This window comes from Colossoma macropomum, unplaced genomic scaffold (assembly GCF_904425465.1).
Source record: "Colossoma macropomum unplaced genomic scaffold, Colossoma_macropomum, whole genome shotgun sequence".
Classification (NCBI taxonomy): Eukaryota; Metazoa; Chordata; class Actinopteri; order Characiformes; family Serrasalmidae; genus Colossoma; species Colossoma macropomum.
The window spans coordinates 20,390,052-20,408,481 of NW_023494807.1; the positions used below are offsets into that span (position 1 = coordinate 20,390,052).

Here is an 18,430-nt window from a genome sequence, read left to right on the forward strand (position 1 = left end):
CTGCATCACCGATACACCCCTCAGTCTCTTCCAAGGGTCTTTTGCTTATCATCTTTTGAGAACTTTTATTTAGCAATCAGTGTAGTATAGAATTAGAGCTATTTATATCAAAAATGTTATTAAATCTTGAACTCAGAGTTGAAAATATTATGGTATTGCATTGCTACGTTCCCTTGTTTGAAGCATGTAAGCTGTGTACAAGCTACAGACATTAACAAACGGACCTGTTCAAGCATTACATATTTTTTCTCATCTTGTATCATATTGTATTGAATCAAATTTTGAATTTTGTGTATTAAGATCGATTACAATGATATTTAATAAAATAGGTGCTTTTATTTTGACCAAAATAAAAGTCTTGAGCTATTTTCAAACAAAGCTTATTAGTATACCACTAATGTGTAAATAGTTCTAAGTCACATTTACATATGCAATGTATAAAAAAAAACAACAACTCTGAATAGGGATGTCTTGATCTGATCTAGTGCAGCCTAGCATATCAACATTCCTATTTCCGAATTGTACTCAAATAATCCAATCGTTGTGAAATTTGGGATTTCATGATACACTGCATTCTTTCGTAATCGTAATCAAATCGAATTATGATGTCAGAGATTTACAGAGATGATTTTTGTGTGTGTGTGTGTATATGTGTGCCTTACCAAGTAGTCGTCAGGTCGAATCCCAAAGAGCTCTCTGAAGTAGCGGAATGCCACAGGGGCGTAGGTTTTAAACCTGAAGTCTGGATAGTGATGCGCTGGAGTCAGATTACTGCCTTCACTGAGAGAGAAAGAAAGAAAGAAAGAAAGAGAGAGATTCAGAGAGAGAAGTAGAGAGACAAAGAAAGAGAGAGAGAGAGAGAGAAAGAGAGAGAGTGAGAGAGAGAGAAAAAGAGTGAAAGAGAGAGAGAGAGAGAGCTCACTTCAGATCACTGATATAAATCACTCCAAACTACTGCACTTCTGTCCATGAGTGTGTAAGTAACACTCGCCCACGCACACTCACACACACCTCGGAAAGAAGATGCTCTCTACCACGTAGAAATCCTGCATGAGCACATCTCTCTCAGGCTTGGAGCTCAGGTTGCCCACTGTATAGCCAATGCCCAGCTGGATGGCACCTTTCAGGGCAGAGGAGGTCGTCTGCGAGTCAAACACAGACAGAGCGGTCAAGCTTCTGCTGTCTTTAAACAATGCATCAAAAACTCACACACTGTGTCTCAAAGCAAATACTCCCAAAGTCCTTACTGGAAAGTCTGTGCTCTCACTAGAAAATGCAAAGCATGTGCAGCCCTATTGTTAATAACCAGACGATGAACTAGAACTGCTGAAAGATTGTTAAATGCTGCATACTGTATGCGCTCAGTGGCTGCAGGCTGTTACAGTTAGTGGATGAGGAGGTGCCATCAACTGCTGTATGAAATTTTCAACTGGGATGATTTTCGCCCTTCAGTAACTACATTTCTACACAATGTCATTTGCTATCTGTAAATACAGCTAAGGAATTCCAAATGTTAATGGTAAATGGCCATGTTGTAGCTAACCTTGCTAACATCAGCTAACTATTAGCAAACAGAGATCATTTGATAAATATGAGTGAAAATAGCACTTCTTCAAATTGTGATTTGATATATAAAAGATTCATCTTTCATCTCTAACTTGAACATTAGTGAAAAAGATACATGAAAGGCATAGGAAGGCTTTTCTGGAAGACAGAAAGAGGGAGAAAAGGATGGAGAGGGAATAGAACGGTAAAGATAGAGACGGTGGGCTTCATGGGTATGATTCTCTTCAAGTTTGTACTTTTTTGTAGGTGGTCTCTCCTGATGCGTCCACCCTCCTGTGGCCGATCTTCTTCTCAGGGCCAGAACCTGAGTGGCAGGATGAGGAGGGCATCTGAGAGAGAGAGAGAGAGAGAGAGAGAGAGAGAGGGAGAGAGAGCGAGAGAGAGAGAGATAGACAGAGAGAGACAAAGAGAGAGACTGTTCAAAATATAGCTTGTAAAGTATATTATATAATTTATCCAACATTAATAGTAGTATTACATATTTCTTTCATTTATTTAGCAGCAGGTATTAAAGTAATACTCTGACGATGCTTTAGTAGCTGCCCATTGGCTTCCATTATAAGTATGTTTTGAGATTTCTGTTTCTAATTAACAGTTTACTGGTGTAGCAGATGAAAAATATTGGGGTTCTCCTTAGACTAAAGGTAATGCCTTTAAAGAAATCCTCCTGTCTTTAACACTTACCTCGGTTATGTAGGCCTTCTTAGCAGCAGTGTCTGAAATAAACAAACAAACAAACAAAATTTGGTCACTACAGAGCTCACACGTTTGTATCAGAGTTAATATTCATATTATTCTATAATGTTCTGTAACACCAACCTAAAACCCTGTTGCAGTGTGGAAGCAAAGTGCTGACACAAAAGAAATGATAAATACAGTAATTCAGCATGAGGAGCACACAGCATGACTCACACAGCAGGACTCTCACAGCTCCCACTGTGTGTGTGTGTGTGTGTGTGTGTGTGTGTGTGACTGAAGGACACTGTGCTGGTTCCTGTGTGCACCATATAAGTGTTTTCTATTTATTTAAAGCAGGTGTCTTTGCTTTGTGCCAGTTAAGCAGTTTTTATCATGTAAGCCTTCTGAAAAGTAACCTTGAGTCTCAGAAAGGTACTGTATAAACTAAACAATATTAAATACCAATATTACTTATAACAATGATAGTTTAATAGTAATTATAATAATGATTGTAATTGCTATTATTAATCATGTTTCATTAAAATGTTCAGTAAATATCAGTAATAATAATATTATTATTATTAATAATAATAATAATAGCAGTAGATGTAGTAGTAGTAGTAGTTGTAATAATAGTAGTAATAGTATTGTTTTTATTATTATTAATATCAGCTATATCCTATTAATCAATTAAAATACTACAATCAGTACTTTTAACTGATAGAAATCAATAATTATATAACAATAACAACAACTGTTTTATCAATTGTTGATAATGTTATTATATTATTACTATTATTACCACCATCACCACAATCAATTATGTTGACATTAACAACAATAAAAATAATAATAATAATATTGTAATAATGTTATTATTACTATTATTATTTGCATTGTTATTATTAATATTAATCATAAAAAATAAAAAACTATGTAATAAAAACATCATTATTATACATTTTTTATTATTATTCATAATTCATTAATATGTCTATAATTAAATAAAAATAGCACCAATCACCCACTACTACTACTACTACTACTAATAATAATAATAATAATAATAACAACACTAATAATAATAATAATGATGATGATTGTTGTTATTGTTGTTAATGTTTCAGCTGTTATTCTGGCTTTTCTCTCTGATGCCTCAGTACAGCTACAGTAAAAAACTCAAAAACACGCAGCTTACTGAGAGCTGACCTGCCTCAATCAGAGCCAGAGAGAACAATCACCAGCCAGAGATTACAGACTAAATATTACACTCATCCCATCAGACCAGCTCATCATACTGCATCATCTGCCCGATACAGACAGAATTCCATACTGTGATTGCTCTGCTGTGCACTGCAGTCTCAACGTGCCTTTAATACATTAAAAACACACAGGTGAAACAATAATGTAACATAGTTAAAGATCTGCATGCCTTGGTTTTCCACCAAAATGATGCGTTTGCTGGATTACAATAAACCTTTATTCATCAAAACAGCATACAGTAAAACACAAAGTAAGAGAGCTCATTAGCATGTTGCAGCTTTCTGGACATGACGGAAAATAGAATTCAGAAATGTTAGATGTGTAGTGTGTTTGACATTGTAAGTTAATCTGTACCCAGTAAGCACTGCAGCAGAACAAAACTCTACACTACGGAATGCTCACCCTAAGCTTTCTGTACGCGCATGTTTTCTCTGCAGAGGCAGTGACGGCCTCTCATGGATGACCATGAGACAGACAGAGGGAAAAAAGAAGCTAAAATCACAACTGCTTCAGCTGTCTGGCTGAGAGAGATTTAAAACATGCTGAGCAAACAGCACAGCACAAACAGTCATGGATGCCAAACGTCTCATTGTTGAAGATCCAGGTAGCAGATGTTACAAAGCACAGCTCTAGCAAGAAGAAGCGTTGCAAAAAAGCACTGATAACAAGCATTTTACACTCTACACAGTCTTGGTATCAGGTAACTATACAAAACTTGCTGTTTTTGAGCTAAAAGATATGAGGTAAAATAAGTTACAATGTGGCTAGGCAAGTAACTTCAGGTGACGAGTAACATTCATCTGGTTATTTTAAGACCTTAGATCAACACCTTTATTAGTAAATTTAAAGCCATGTCACATACAACAGTGGTCTGGGTTTAATATAATGCAGTAATAATAAGATGGTGGTGTCCACCCATGCGTCTGGTGTGCTCTACATCATTATGCTCCCCACATGCAGCTAAAAAACACGTCTAAAGAGTAGAGGGAGATCTGAGATCAGACTCAGTCAGGAGGAACAGATGGCGGCGGGGGAAAATGTGGAAAAAACATGAAAAGCATTTGATCTTAGTCTCCAAAAAAGCTCAGTTTAGTGTGAGCAGTCCTCAGGGCTGGGCTAACACTTTCTCTTTAAAGTAAACACATCCGAAGAATAATTGAATCCATGGGACTGTTTGCTATTAGGTCTGGATCTCATATGCACTCACAAACACATACACACAAACACTGCCAAGTTCATAACTCGGGGGCACATTGCTAAAGCAATAGTTTTGATTCAGATCAGCTACAGCCTCATATTATACCCAGATCCATTACAAGTTCACTGTGGAAAAGCGCAGAGTGGACTTTAAGGGTGGTTTTTCATTGGGCAGTGCAGTGTGCTTTGGTGCAGTTATATACATATATACATATATATATATATATATATATATATATATATATATATATATATATACACACACACACATGTACATACATATATATAAAACAAAAGCTCACCAGAATCACTGTCTGTGTACTCACCAGAATCACCGTACTGTGCTGTAGCAAACTGCCCAGTTGAAAAATGTCCAAAAACTAGGGACGCATGTTTCATTGGTAGCTTATAATTTACTCACTAATATCTAGGAAACATGTAAGTATCAGTCCCACACATGATAACATAGCGCCCTATTTATGCATGGGCACCAATGCAGATAACATCAATTCCCCACACACAGAAAATGGTTTCATTCCCTGTCTAGCCAAGAACACCACTACTACGATGATAAAAGCCTTTATGCTAGGCTCTTAATGTTACATTTACCTAGCATCATAAGTCGGTCTGGATAAAAATGTTTGCTAAATATGTAAATGTTTACAATGACTGTCCTGCATGACTATTTATTAATAGACGTTCTTCACAGATTATAACTCTCTTAACTAAGAAAAAAGTAAATTAACAGTTGTTGGTATCAGTGTTGGGTTAATTATCAGTTATCATAGTCATCCCAGAAATTCCACATTGGTGCATCACTACCAAAAACACAGAACCTCACCTCTGGTTTGAAAAAAAGCACAGTGTCCTCCATTTGTTTCTTCAGTCGACTGTGTCGGGGGAATACACGACACTCATAGCTCTGAGATGTTCTAATTAAGAGTCTACTCATAGAAATCCCATAGAGGCTTTTGAGTCTGCTTTATGACTCAGAGTGTGCTACAGCTAAATGTCATTAAGGGTCAGATTTTGCAGACAGAGTGAAACACTTTTTTTATCAATAAATAAAAAAACAACAAATACCTTGCTATGCTGTATGTATGCTGTATTGGAGACTGTATAAAGCAAAACGGCAATGCCAACAACTCTAAGGTCTCAGGTCTAATTTCTAGGGCCCAAATAAGATACTGTTTGACTAAATCAAATGATTGGCCAAATTATATCTATGATAGTATGTATTATATATTGACATTAACAGCATACTGTGTTAATGAACACACTGCTCTGAAATGAGTGCTATCATAATATCTACTTTACATAAGACTTTGTGTGTTTCTGCTGTTTTTGAGTTTAAGAAATGTGACAATTGAGAACTGACAATTCCATTTGACAATGCACAGTTTTAGGGGGGCTTCACATAATAAATATACATTATAGTTTATATCTTTAATAATTTCCTCATTCATTCTTCATTATCCATCTTGTCTCCAAATTCACAGTATACCGAGACAGCAGCCACTAAGACTGCGCTAATCCAGTGTTGCCTTGGCTGCATTACTCGCTCTGCAAACTATAACTCCAGTTGGTAATCACTGTTGTGACATTGACTGTTGTGATGTTAGCTCAAGCTAAGATAAACATTAGGCCTTATTCAAAACACATCGTATACATCGTATACAGTAACTAGTTCAAGAGTTAAGATACAACAATACAAATTTATGGCACATTATGGTCAATAAAGCTAGCTATCAAGTTCTTACCCAGTATTGTACTTACCTTCTTGTTAGCTAGCCTTTGCTTGAGGCTAACGTGAAGTAAAGAAAATGGGATAGGCTAAATAGCACTAACATTAGCTAGCTGATGAGCTGACTAGCCTAAGCAGAAGTTTTAAGAAACTGTAGAGATAGTGAGATCGCAAACGAGTGAAAGAGACAGAAATAACGTTACTTCCAGCTCTTTTTATACTTTACTTTCGTATACTTCTTCAGTTTCAAAACAGTAGTAAACACAGGCTGTTGTTTATATATGTGCTGTCAAATGTTACTATGATCTTGAAATTCTATGAGTCAGGTTAATAAATACTTGAACACAACAACAGAACAACCTGCAGCTTATCTAAGAATGAGAGTTAGCATTGCATGACTAGGGTTGTGTATTGGCAAGAACCTGGTGATACAATATGTATCATGATATGGGGTTACGATTCAATATATTGCGATATAATGCGATACTGTAAGCAAGGCGATATATTGTGATTTTTTAAAATCTAAAAAGCTAGGCTTGCTAATGCTAACGTTAGTGATGCACCCTTTTGTTACTTGTTTTCGTTGGTGTGGAAGAGCATAGTGACTGAAGATGTAAATATATGTATATGTAGATATATGTAAATGTATTGTTTTTTATGACATCACAAATAGAAATCAGTGTCTGTGTATGGACTGTATAGGCTGTGGGGTGAACGGTACATTTTGAAACTTCAACAGTGTTTACAAACTACCTCAAACTGTTTTATTAAAAAAAAATAAAGGGAAGAAGAAAGGGATATTAGTTTTTAAGTGATGTGGGCCCTTTAAGTGAAACTACTGCTTGTTTAATATTTGACCATATAAATTTATATTGCCTGATATTCTTGTTATTACCTCCTCAAAATTGGTATCAGGAGTCAGTGACAAAAGTCTCACATCGTTCACACTCTATTAGTTACCCTGCCTGAGAAGGAAGAACAACAATGAATTATCGAAAAGGGCTAAAAAAGTGAAAAATACAGAAAGAGGGCCTAAATTTAGTGATGGCTGGTTTTAGGTCAGCCCTCAGTATCACAGTCATCAAACGCCCCCTTTGTGCAGATCCGAAAATGATTCCACTTACACACACACACACAAATATAGGCAGATGCACACGTGCCGTGGAAACATGCATGCTGTGGCTAGCCTACTTTTTGTATAAGGGTTTATGGTCCACTGCAAAGTCTATTCGTCCAATGCAGGACACTTGAAGTTATTTCAGGGATATTCTTTGGAGACTTCCGATGCTCTAGATTCAAGGCATGACTCACTTTCAAAAGCCGAATGACAAAAAATCCGAATCTAGGCTAAGTGACTCAAAATATATGCAGTTTGCATTAGCGTGAGCATTAGCATTTGTGACTGTTCAGGGTATTCATGAGGCTTTGAGAAAGAATTAGGATAGTTCACAACAAAAAAAAACAATTCAAAACTGTCACTAGCAATAATGTCGGTGACTTTGTTGAAAACAATCAACGTGACAGCTGAACAAAGCGCCGGCTGTCAGACAAAGCAGGCTCCTGACAGGTGTAGCCGTTTGCGAAGGCAAGACAATGGAGAGTGTCCCTGTCACGTAATAACGGAGTCATCCGACAACAAGGCAGCTGTCAAGCATTGAAATTTTGTCCTTTTGTGGAGAATAATTCATGTACTCTGCTCTTTGCTCAGTTCTCACTCTCTCTTTTTCAAACACACAGCATTGCTGTCCACATACAGGTTGTTTAAGTCCATCCAATCAACTGCATGTAACTGCAGTCACGCAATCACCATCCCCATCCATTAACACCATGCTGAGTGCCGTAGTGCTGCACTGAGAGAAAAGGTTTAAAAAGAGATACACCAATGCATTAGAGCCATTCAGTAAGCTCTTTTTTTGGCCGACTGGCTATGACCATGAATATTTTTGAAACAGGGCCATCGCACTAATAGACACAGGCACTCTCAGTATTAAGGCTACGTTGACTGACATGGTTCATTAGCAGTGTTCATTAGTGACAACACAGGGGACTCTACCATATCTGGTGATCCAAATAACTGATCCATACTGATCCACATAAGAGATCCATACTGGGCCTAGTAAGTCATTCATACAGATCTAGACAAGTGATCCATACTGATCAAAACAAGTGAACCATAGTGATCCAAATAAGTGATTTATACTGATCTAAAGAAATTATCCATACTGTAAAGTATTGTGGTATATATATACACTGTGTAAATAGTTCTTCCTGACACATTTGTGCATAAATTGAATAAAAAATTCAAATATTCTGAATTGTACAAAAACAATAAAATCTAACTGAACTGTCTGATTTTCGAAACTTGATTGCATTGAATCATTTCCTAACGAATGTGAGGTTGAGAGGTCAGATTACTACATAGCGATGAAGGCCTGTGAATAATGTGTGGACCTGACGCCTGAAGCGTTGTGAGGTGAATACAGATACCAGCGTGCTAATAACCGAGAACAATCTAACGCATTGCAGTGACATTATAACACAATGTTACAAATTTTTACCACACATTATACATACTTAACATAATATTAGGTTCAGGTTTTCTGCCATCGTTGCCACCAATTAATATATATTCTAACCAATTCAAACCAAAATAACAAAAAACGAACAAAGAAAAGAATAATAAAGGCTCCTAATAACATTGAGTTCTTTTGCTTAGCAAGAAACGTGACACAATTAGCAAGAAAGAAACGATTATGCTGGAAGGTTCTTCAGAAGCTCTCATTGGAGGCACGTTCTCACATTATCTCCCTTCTACCTTAGCAACAGATGCAGTCCTAATATAGCTCCTCCTGACTTTATTCATTAGAAATAAACCAACAGTGCTGCCTGCAGATCAGGCACAGGCTGTCTGCTTGCATTAGGGTTAGCGCAAAAAGCCCACAGGCCTGTATACCCTCTCCCTGATAAACAAGGAGCAAATGCAAACAGGAAGACCTCAACCAGAGATGCTGTGACCTCAACCAACCCAACCTGAGATTTACATTAGAGCCTTATGCGCTGCAAGCTAATTGGCCAAGCAAGGTTAACACAAAGAATTTCTTTCTGAAAGCAGTTTAAATTAGGGCTAAACAATTAGAAATAGCATATTGGTATCAATGGAGACCAGTCCTGTGCAAAAGTCAGAGACCACCCTTCATATATGCAATTTCCAGTCAAAACAGCTATAAAGTTATTCATTTTTCAGGAGATATATCTGAGGAGATTAGATATAACATCATACACTTGAAGGAAGAAAAAAGTCAAAGAAAATAAGTGAAAAAGCAGGAGTTTCCAAAAGTGGAGTTCAAAAATAATTTTAAGTTATAGAGGAAATGAGACTCTTAACAACCGCACAAGACCTGGCAGATCACCAAAACTGTCCCCATCAGATAAACAGAACTTAAAGCCTTCATCTTTGGGAGAGAGGAGAAAATCAAGCTCCACTCTTGCTTCAGATCTAAAACAATCCACAGGTGTTTCTGTCCATCCTTCCACTGTGAGAAGACAACTCAACATTATGAGTCTGAAAAGATGTGTAGCTGTAAAGAAGCCTTTGCTGAGAAAAGGAAATAAACGAATCAAACAAAGGAGCTGCTAATGTTCTCAGAGCAATGGACTGACCACCCCAGAGTCCAAATCTCAACATCACTGAATGTGTTTGAGAATACTTGGATCGAGAGAAGCAGGAAATGCAACCAACTTCGGAGACTGAACTTTGTAGGTGTGGAAAAATTTCCTCGTAGATTTCTTTGAAAAAACTGAAGGTAAGCCTTCTGAAAAGAAGTACTGAAAGTAAAGTGTGGACACACTAAGCACTGACGTATTTGATATTTAGTTTCTGAAGTTTCTGTGTAATTTTCTGATAAAAAATATGTTTTTAGTTTACTATCAATACCACAAAAGAAAAAGTGGTATTGAGCCATCTCTATGTACAATATATTGTGTGTTAATCCTCATTGCAATATTCGCCTTTACAATACTGACACTGCAGAAGGCTGCAGTATACAAATTACACATTGGCCCTCTAATCAATTACATTGTTTTTCACAATGTACATTTAGCATCCTGACCAATTACAGGTCCACATAAGTGTTTATATTTGTGTATTGATAAATCAAGATATTTACATAATCCAACAAATGTACTGTAAATGATTTTGCTCAAAATAACAGACTAACCGTGAACCTTGTCAAACCGATGATTCACCAGTGTATTTTTATATGTCATGAGACATATTGCAATTGTAATATGTCCTAATATAATCATAGTTAAACAGAAGCTTTAAGAGCTTCACAACCTTCAATGGAGAGAGAAAACCAGGCAAATGTCCTTCATTGCATGTCTAGTTAAGTATTGCAAAGACAAAACAGCTCAAGATCACAACAGAGGATATTTTACTGCAGAATGGTTTCCAAACAAAACCACGACTACACACCTTGGGTCAAGGTCCCCAACAAAATCAAGAGAAGTACTTACTCTAGCACTTTCGAAAAACAATCTAGAAAGCCAAGGAAACTTCACTTCCCACAATCCAATTCAGAAATAATTCCTAATTGAGCCATATAGTCCATTTAGAGAAGTTAGAGAAGTTCAGCTACATATACATAAACCCAAAACACTCATCAAAAATACACACCTCAGATGACATAAAACTCCCCGCAGTTCGACTGACACCGGGCTTTGCGTACTTCTTATCTATTTGTGACCAGATCAGGACCGAGGGGGTAAACCTCAATAGGATTGGGGAACAGGACGCTAATCTGACGCCACCGGTCTGTTCAGACAGTGCAGCTCAATGGTTGCTGGACGCTGGGCATGACCAATCAGGGGCTGGGATTAGGCTTAGAGCTCCGCCCCCACCTGGCCAGGCCAGGACCAGGAAGATACATGTGCCAAGGACAAGGGCAGAAGAGGGAGGCGGCACCAGGCCAAAAGCTACTTAGCTGTTTCAGTCTCAAGGACTGCCGACCCTGGCATTTTAACATCAGGACACTTCCTGGAGATAAACACAACAACTACAAGAACAATAAAAACAATCAGTCAATCACACAACTGGCATAATGCATCAACAAGCCTCCAACAGGGCACCTTTACTGGAGTCTGATCATTGTTTTGACTTTGCATTAATCAATTATCATTAAAGGATCCCAGTCTACTGAAAGCATGTCGAAAATGACACTTGTAATGCCCTGGGGGTAGGCAATATGACAGGTATGGGTCAGTGACATGGAAAAAAAATATATTATGATAGTTAAATATGTTTTCATGATACACAATACATCTCATAATATCACAATATTATACACAGACACCATGAACTAGTAGATCCACATTTTAAAAAAATCAGAGCACAATTATTTTTATTCAACATTTCATATTCTGTATGCACTAAAATCAACTCTTCCAGACCACTTATGTTCTCACATTTGGTCAGTGTTCAAGTACTGTATATATCCACAATATGCTCAGAAATGCATATCATATACACTAGCAAAATGTATCACGATAATGATCAAATATTGAGATATCAAGAAAATGTGTTTGTGAACCAATGGTTATAGATTTGTAAGATGGTTGGCCGGCAATGTTTTAATGCAAAATAGTTTACTTTTGCTGGGCTAAATGAATTCCTTCATTCAAAAAAAAAAACTCCTACAGAAACACTGATCTGGAATTGTGATGGGTCAGAATGTTCAAAGCATGCAGTAAGAACATCAAGACTGATTAGACGGCTCATTAGCATATTTGCCACTCAGTATTGCAAAGGCCAATATCATGATTGTGATCAAACAGTATACTGTTGATGTCAAAAAAAAAACAAATATCTCCATTTTTTGCAATATTCATTTTCTATATTATTTGGAATGGACCAATAGAAATGCTCCAAAATGTCTTGGAATAAAACCCTATTACTTTAACTTACATTAGAAGTAAATGTTGTTTTTACCTTTAAAACATGGCACTACTGTTTTTCACTTAATCAAACTTGTTTGCATAAATAAATAAATAAACAAGTAAATGTTGTGAATCATTGTGTAGTTTTACATTATATTTTTTCATATTGCCTACCCTTACAGTTGCATGCAAAAGTTTGGGCACCAAATTACATATTTAGTTGGTTTTCTATGTGAAAATTAGTTAACACTTTCTCTACACGGAACACACCTCTACATATTTTAACGCACTATTACTGTTTATTTGCTGAATTTAACATATTGAGGAAAAAATAAAACATAAAATGTGGCATGTATAAACGTAATGACAGATTTCATTTTTTATGTTTTATTTATTTCGGGCAAATAAATAAACATTGTGCACTAAAATTAGCAGAAAATGACCATATTTAATTCTATTTACAGTAGAGGATGTGTTAACTTACATTTCACCTAGAAAATCAACAAACATGTCATTTGACCTGGGGTATTCAAACTTTTGCATTTGACTGTTGTCCTATTTCCGCCAGTGCAAAAGCTGTCTTGCTGTCATTTCAAAGAATGTTATATCATCAAAGAACAAAAGGTCTCAGAGTAGAATTTTATAACAGAAGCAGGGCTAGACTGTTTGCGTCTCTGTCCCGCACCCATGTTGGGGTAATCCTCAATGTCAGAGACGCTGGAGGCCTGGCTTGTGCGGTGCTGCGGCAGGATTAGGGTCAGGACAAAACAACAACACACATCAGCACACACACAGGTAGAACAGAGCCTCGCTCACACTCCATCACTTTTATCAGAACACACAACCCAACCAGCCACAACTGATATGCTATTAGCCCACATGCTGGTCTTCACAAATGATACAGCAGGAAGCCTGACGTTAAAGGTGGGCTACATGACAAAAATACAACATTGTGATACTCAGGGACGCAATTTTCACTATACACAGTACAGACCATGATATTTAGTTATTTTGAAGTCTGAATGAACAAAATGCACCATAAAAGCAGGAGTATTACATTTAAAAATGAGTACAATGTGTGTTTTTAATCCAATTCAAGAAGCACAAGGATGAAAACTCAGATAACTGGTAAAGACAAATTAACAAAATTAGATAATGGCATAATACCCTGTGATGGACTGGCGACCTGTCCAGGGTGTTTCCTGCCTTCTGCCAAATGACCGCTGGGATAGATTCCAGCAGCCCCCGCAACCCAGGATGATAAGCAGCTTAGATAATGTGTGAGTGTGTGTAATGGCATAATAGGCCAACATAGACTCAAGCAGTTTATTCAGTTACTGTCATCCCTGACATTATAAAAGGAAGAGAAAGTTCATTGGCTGAAATATATGGGACAGATGTTAAAGATACACTATGCAATGTTTTGTTGATTTTTAAGTGAAAATAAATTAGCACATCCTCTACAGAGAACATACATAAATTTGTCATTTTCTTTAACAATTCTTTTGTCATTTTCTTTTTTTTTCTGACTTTAACAACTTTTTTAAATGTTTTTGTAACGTTAGCCTGGTTAGCTTTGGCTTTACTGATGTCTCCTCATTCAAGCAGCTAGGAACTTGGTCTTGTATGACTGGAAATGTTGTTGCTAAGCTAACTGCTGAGTGAAGAGACTTCCTTTAGGAGGTTTGTTACCATACACTGCAGATGTTCAGTGTTCTAGATGTACTGCTGACCCACGATATACTCAGAAAAGTGAACTGTGACTTCACTTATCACAATAACGACACCACCCCTAGTTAAAAGAAGACACAGCCTGTTAGCAACCAACAGCTGTGACATTAGCGATAATAATGCTAGCTGTAGTTTTTCAGAAAGTAATTAGCATAATGAGTCAGTCGTAGCAAATCTTCATCCCAATAGTCTAAAAACCCTGAAATCAAGTGTGCGGGGATAACAATTACAGATGCCCAAATGTATGGACATCCCACACATTCCTAAACACCCCTCACACAAACCTAAATGCCAGACCACACTGACAAACACTACTGTCGAAATGGCAGTAACGCTAAATGCTAACATTAGTCTCCACCAAACTCGTCTGGAAAAACAGTGCTGCTCTTGTCCTTAATAACCGAGCAGGATGATGCAGAGGCAGGTAGGATCCGAGAGAGGTTACACGTGACTGCAATTACATTTCTGACAGACAATCGCGCACATATAAACTCAAACAGGCTCACAGAACAAAAGCTCTGTCTAATGTAATTACAAAGGCAGCAGCTGTGCAGTTAAGATAGCGAACGCTTTTCAGCCAGTTTGGAAACCAGGCCCAGGATATGTCTGGACTGAAATGTGGTCAGTGTTTTTAGGTTAGGTTACTTCATGTTATCAATGTAGGCTTGCAGTGAATATTTGATAAAATTGTTGTTTTAACTGTTTCCATTTTAAAGAACCGATACGATATCATGGAAAAGTGAAGTTCTGCTTTTTTTTTTAAACAAAAAGAACACGTGGTGTGTAAACACTTCGAAATGATGTAGCATGTAAACGTTTCAAAATGTACCACAGCCCAGCTCAAATGGTCCATATTTGAAAACTAAGCATCAAAAAGGGCTCGTTTTTAATTCATTTTTTGTGATGTCACAAAAAGACATTTGCACACATCCACCCCATTCAGCCTGAAGCAACTTAGCTCGTTCACACTGTAGTTATAAGGTGTATTTCAGCTTGGAGTGCTTTTTGGTTGAGGCAAAATACAGGGCAGCCAATCAGAACAGCGCCCATTTACATATATCAGCCTTAAAGGCACAGTAACAAAAACAGCCTGTTTAACTCTATGACAGGTATGAAAATGTTCATGTTACAATGAATTATAACATAAACTCACCAACATTGTAATACAATAATACAAGAATTGAGGATATGGGCCCTTTAAAACAAGGGTTAAATGACTCTTGCTAACATGTTTTATCCTCTCTATTTCGATTTAAAGGGATACCATCCCTCAGAAAGCTTTTCATACCATTTGTATTCTAATGCTCATTTTTTTTTAAATAAAACCAAATGAAATACATCTTTATTATTTTATAGAATATTTGTAGAATAGTTGCAGCCCTTTTAAAATGCCTGCAGTAAGTTTAATTGAAAACATCTTATTGTAATGTGTAATGCAAACATCTTCATGAGCACACATATTAACATTCACATCACTGAGAACACGGTGCAGGATTAATAGTTAAACACAGGCTAAATTTAATAAAATTGAATAAAACTCTAAAACTCTAGGGAGCTAAATGGAGTGCATTTCCAACTGCAAGTCAGACGGCCCGTGTCGACTCACCAGATAAAACATTTAATCACAGCAGTCTCGGATTGCACCGTGAAATCAAACCGTTTGGGCTGAACAGAGCGACACTAAGCGCATATGTGATGGAACGCAGCCAAGATGAAACCAACAAGCACAATATTATTCAAACCTACAGAATACTCGTTATCACAGCTTCATCAGCTCAAATAAAACTGTCAAAACATTCCAATCAGTTACAACCTGTGACCAAGCATACGGAGCAGTGGTGCAACAGCAATACTGTCCCAGAACCTGCAAATTACATTATCATGCTACACCATTGCCAGAAATTCTCCCCGACTGACATATTATTGCTGGTTGTGAGGAGAATATAATTGGGGGATTTCACAATGCTGTGACTACGTTATGACATAAGTGCTGAAACAGCACATGTGGATAACTGGCAGACTCAACAACACAAGAACCACTGCTGTCCATCTGTGAGAGCACAGAGTGACAGTCTAAAAATCTGTTTCATACAATTTTCCCTTTACACCAAATGCAGTCTATCAGCCAGGAAGCCTTTGGTGTCTGAAGTTTGCTTCTTTAGTTTTACACTGAAGCAAAGAGCCTAATGTAGCTAACAAGTAACAGAAGTTTATGTAGAGTCTTATAAGCATGAGAAAGTTGCAGATCCTTGAAATTCACTCCTGCAGAGAGGTGAATATGCACTCTTAAACAAGATGGTTCTATATAGAAACATAAACACTCAAAGAACCCTTTGCATGATTAAAGAGTTCTTTGCATCAGTTCTTCAGATTGATGGAGAATGTCTTTTATATGGTTTCTGACTTTATATGGCATACTGTTATCATAAATATGGACAAAATCATTTTGCTAAGCTAAAAGTAGTAGCAGCCATTTCGGAGCCCAAACTCAGTTTGAGGCAAGTGTGTGATGATTTAGGCATGCAGTTTCCACAATGCTAACTGCTCTATACATAAGCTTCTGTTACTTGTTAGATACATTAGCCTTATAGCTCCAGTGCCAAACTAAAGCAGCAAACTTCAGACACCAAACATGTCTTATTTGATGAACTACAATTGGAGTAAGCGGGGAAAACTGTGTAAATTTGACTTTTTACCCATCCACAGCTTTAAGTATGGCTGCCTCGCTAAGGTAATGCTGTAGAGAGTTCAGTCTGCAGTGAAACAGGGTGCTGTGAGGACATGCTTACAGCGTCAAGTGTGTGGCAGAGACAAAGAGGATCAGCCATATCTCCGGCTTGGGTTTGTGTATCTGTGCATTAGAAAGGATAAGGGGCAGTGTTCAGCAGCTCAAGGCTCCAGGGAGAAGCCAAAAACAGGCTGCACCTGGGCCATCTTACACGTCCACTGTTTACAACCTCAAACCTACCACTATAACCACACGCCAGCCATCTGGACATAAACTCAGCCTCACAGTAGGGGTGGGCAATATGAACTTTCCACTACACGGACGATAATGGCATGATATCACATATTATAAAAAACATCATGTAAATAATAATTCTTGTCCATTTTTTTATTTTATTGTTCTTTTCATCATTGCCAAAAAACAAAGGCTGTGCTGGGAAGACATGAAAACAAATGTACTTAAGAAAGATGCAGCAAAATGTCCCAGAACATTGTACATAGTCCAAACTGCTTGGCAGTGCAAAATGCAGACAGGAACTCAGTTAGCTAGACTTAGTTTGTAGTATATTAACTGTCATGATGATGTCACATTTAACCCTTTAAGGCCTACACAAAAAAGTGGCTATTTCTTCTGTTTAGCTACTATTTTCTACTACAATGTAATTTCTGGATGCTGTTGTTGCACTTATTTGACATGTAAAGAACGTGATCAAAAATTCTGATTTAGTATGTCTGAAAAATGACTTACTGTCTCATATTTTTGAGTTAGTATGTTGAGATTATGACTATATGTCAAAATAATTTCATTACTTTTCTCCAATAAGGTATGGTTTCAAACGAGCACCTATAGATGTGCTAAATATTTGTTCGCGCTACTGATTTTTTGTCTTCCAGTTTACCATATTTTACCATGTTATTAGTCAGAATACAAATCTATACTGGTCAGCTTGGTTATCTAATTATAGCAAATAAAGAGGCGGCTATGAAGAAGATGAAAATGTCCAGATTTTAGAAAAAAACCTAACTTGAACAAAGTTGTTAATCCTAGCTAATACCTTTCTCTGTTAAGTTACCTATTAGCAATCTTCATAAAGAAAATAAGTGATAAGATTGTTGTCGGCTTGTCTTTTCTTATTATTTATTAATTTATTTAAGAAGCAGCCTTTTGTGTATGTGCGTGTGAAGTGGAGAATGAAAACACAGTTCCAGGTTGGGGTGTACTATCTGCATCATTTATCCCCCAGACTGAAAATGAGCCCCACTCCAGCCCCACTACATATAGCCAAAGTGATCTGATCTCACATTACATAAACATGGTCTAATCTCACAGAGGAGAGTGAAGAGTGTGTGTGAGAGTGTGGGAGGTCTGAGTGTGGTGAGAAATTCAACAGATGTGTGTGTGTGGTCGAGAGGAGCTTCAACACCTCAAACAGAACACAGCCTCATGAAATATTCGTCTTAAAACATCTCTTCTTACATTTTGTTTAAATATTTGTCCCTTGTAGCTCATTGAAACAAGCTGTTAAATGTGCAAATCCTAAACATTTTATCACTGCCTGGTCAGTAGGGGTGAGCGCGGGCATTTGAGTA

At 37.3% G+C, this 18,430-nt stretch overlaps 1 protein-coding gene across 2 annotated transcripts in view; it reads right to left on the bottom strand.

Moving 5' to 3' along the window:
* pip5k1cb (phosphatidylinositol-4-phosphate 5-kinase, type I, gamma b) overlaps positions 1 to 18,430 on the bottom strand; it is a 71,174-nt gene that overhangs the window by 32,596 nt on the left and 20,148 nt on the right. For both annotated transcript variants that reach the window (XM_036556395.1, XM_036556396.1), the window contains exons 2-5: positions 2,251 to 2,282; positions 1,803 to 1,895; positions 1,012 to 1,142; positions 663 to 780 (exon numbers count right to left, since the gene is read on the bottom strand). In XM_036556395.1, coding sequence (XP_036412288.1) covers positions 663 to 780; positions 1,012 to 1,142; positions 1,803 to 1,895; positions 2,251 to 2,282 — 374 coding nt within the window. The remainder of the gene's footprint in view (positions 1 to 662; positions 781 to 1,011; positions 1,143 to 1,802; positions 1,896 to 2,250; positions 2,283 to 18,430) is intronic.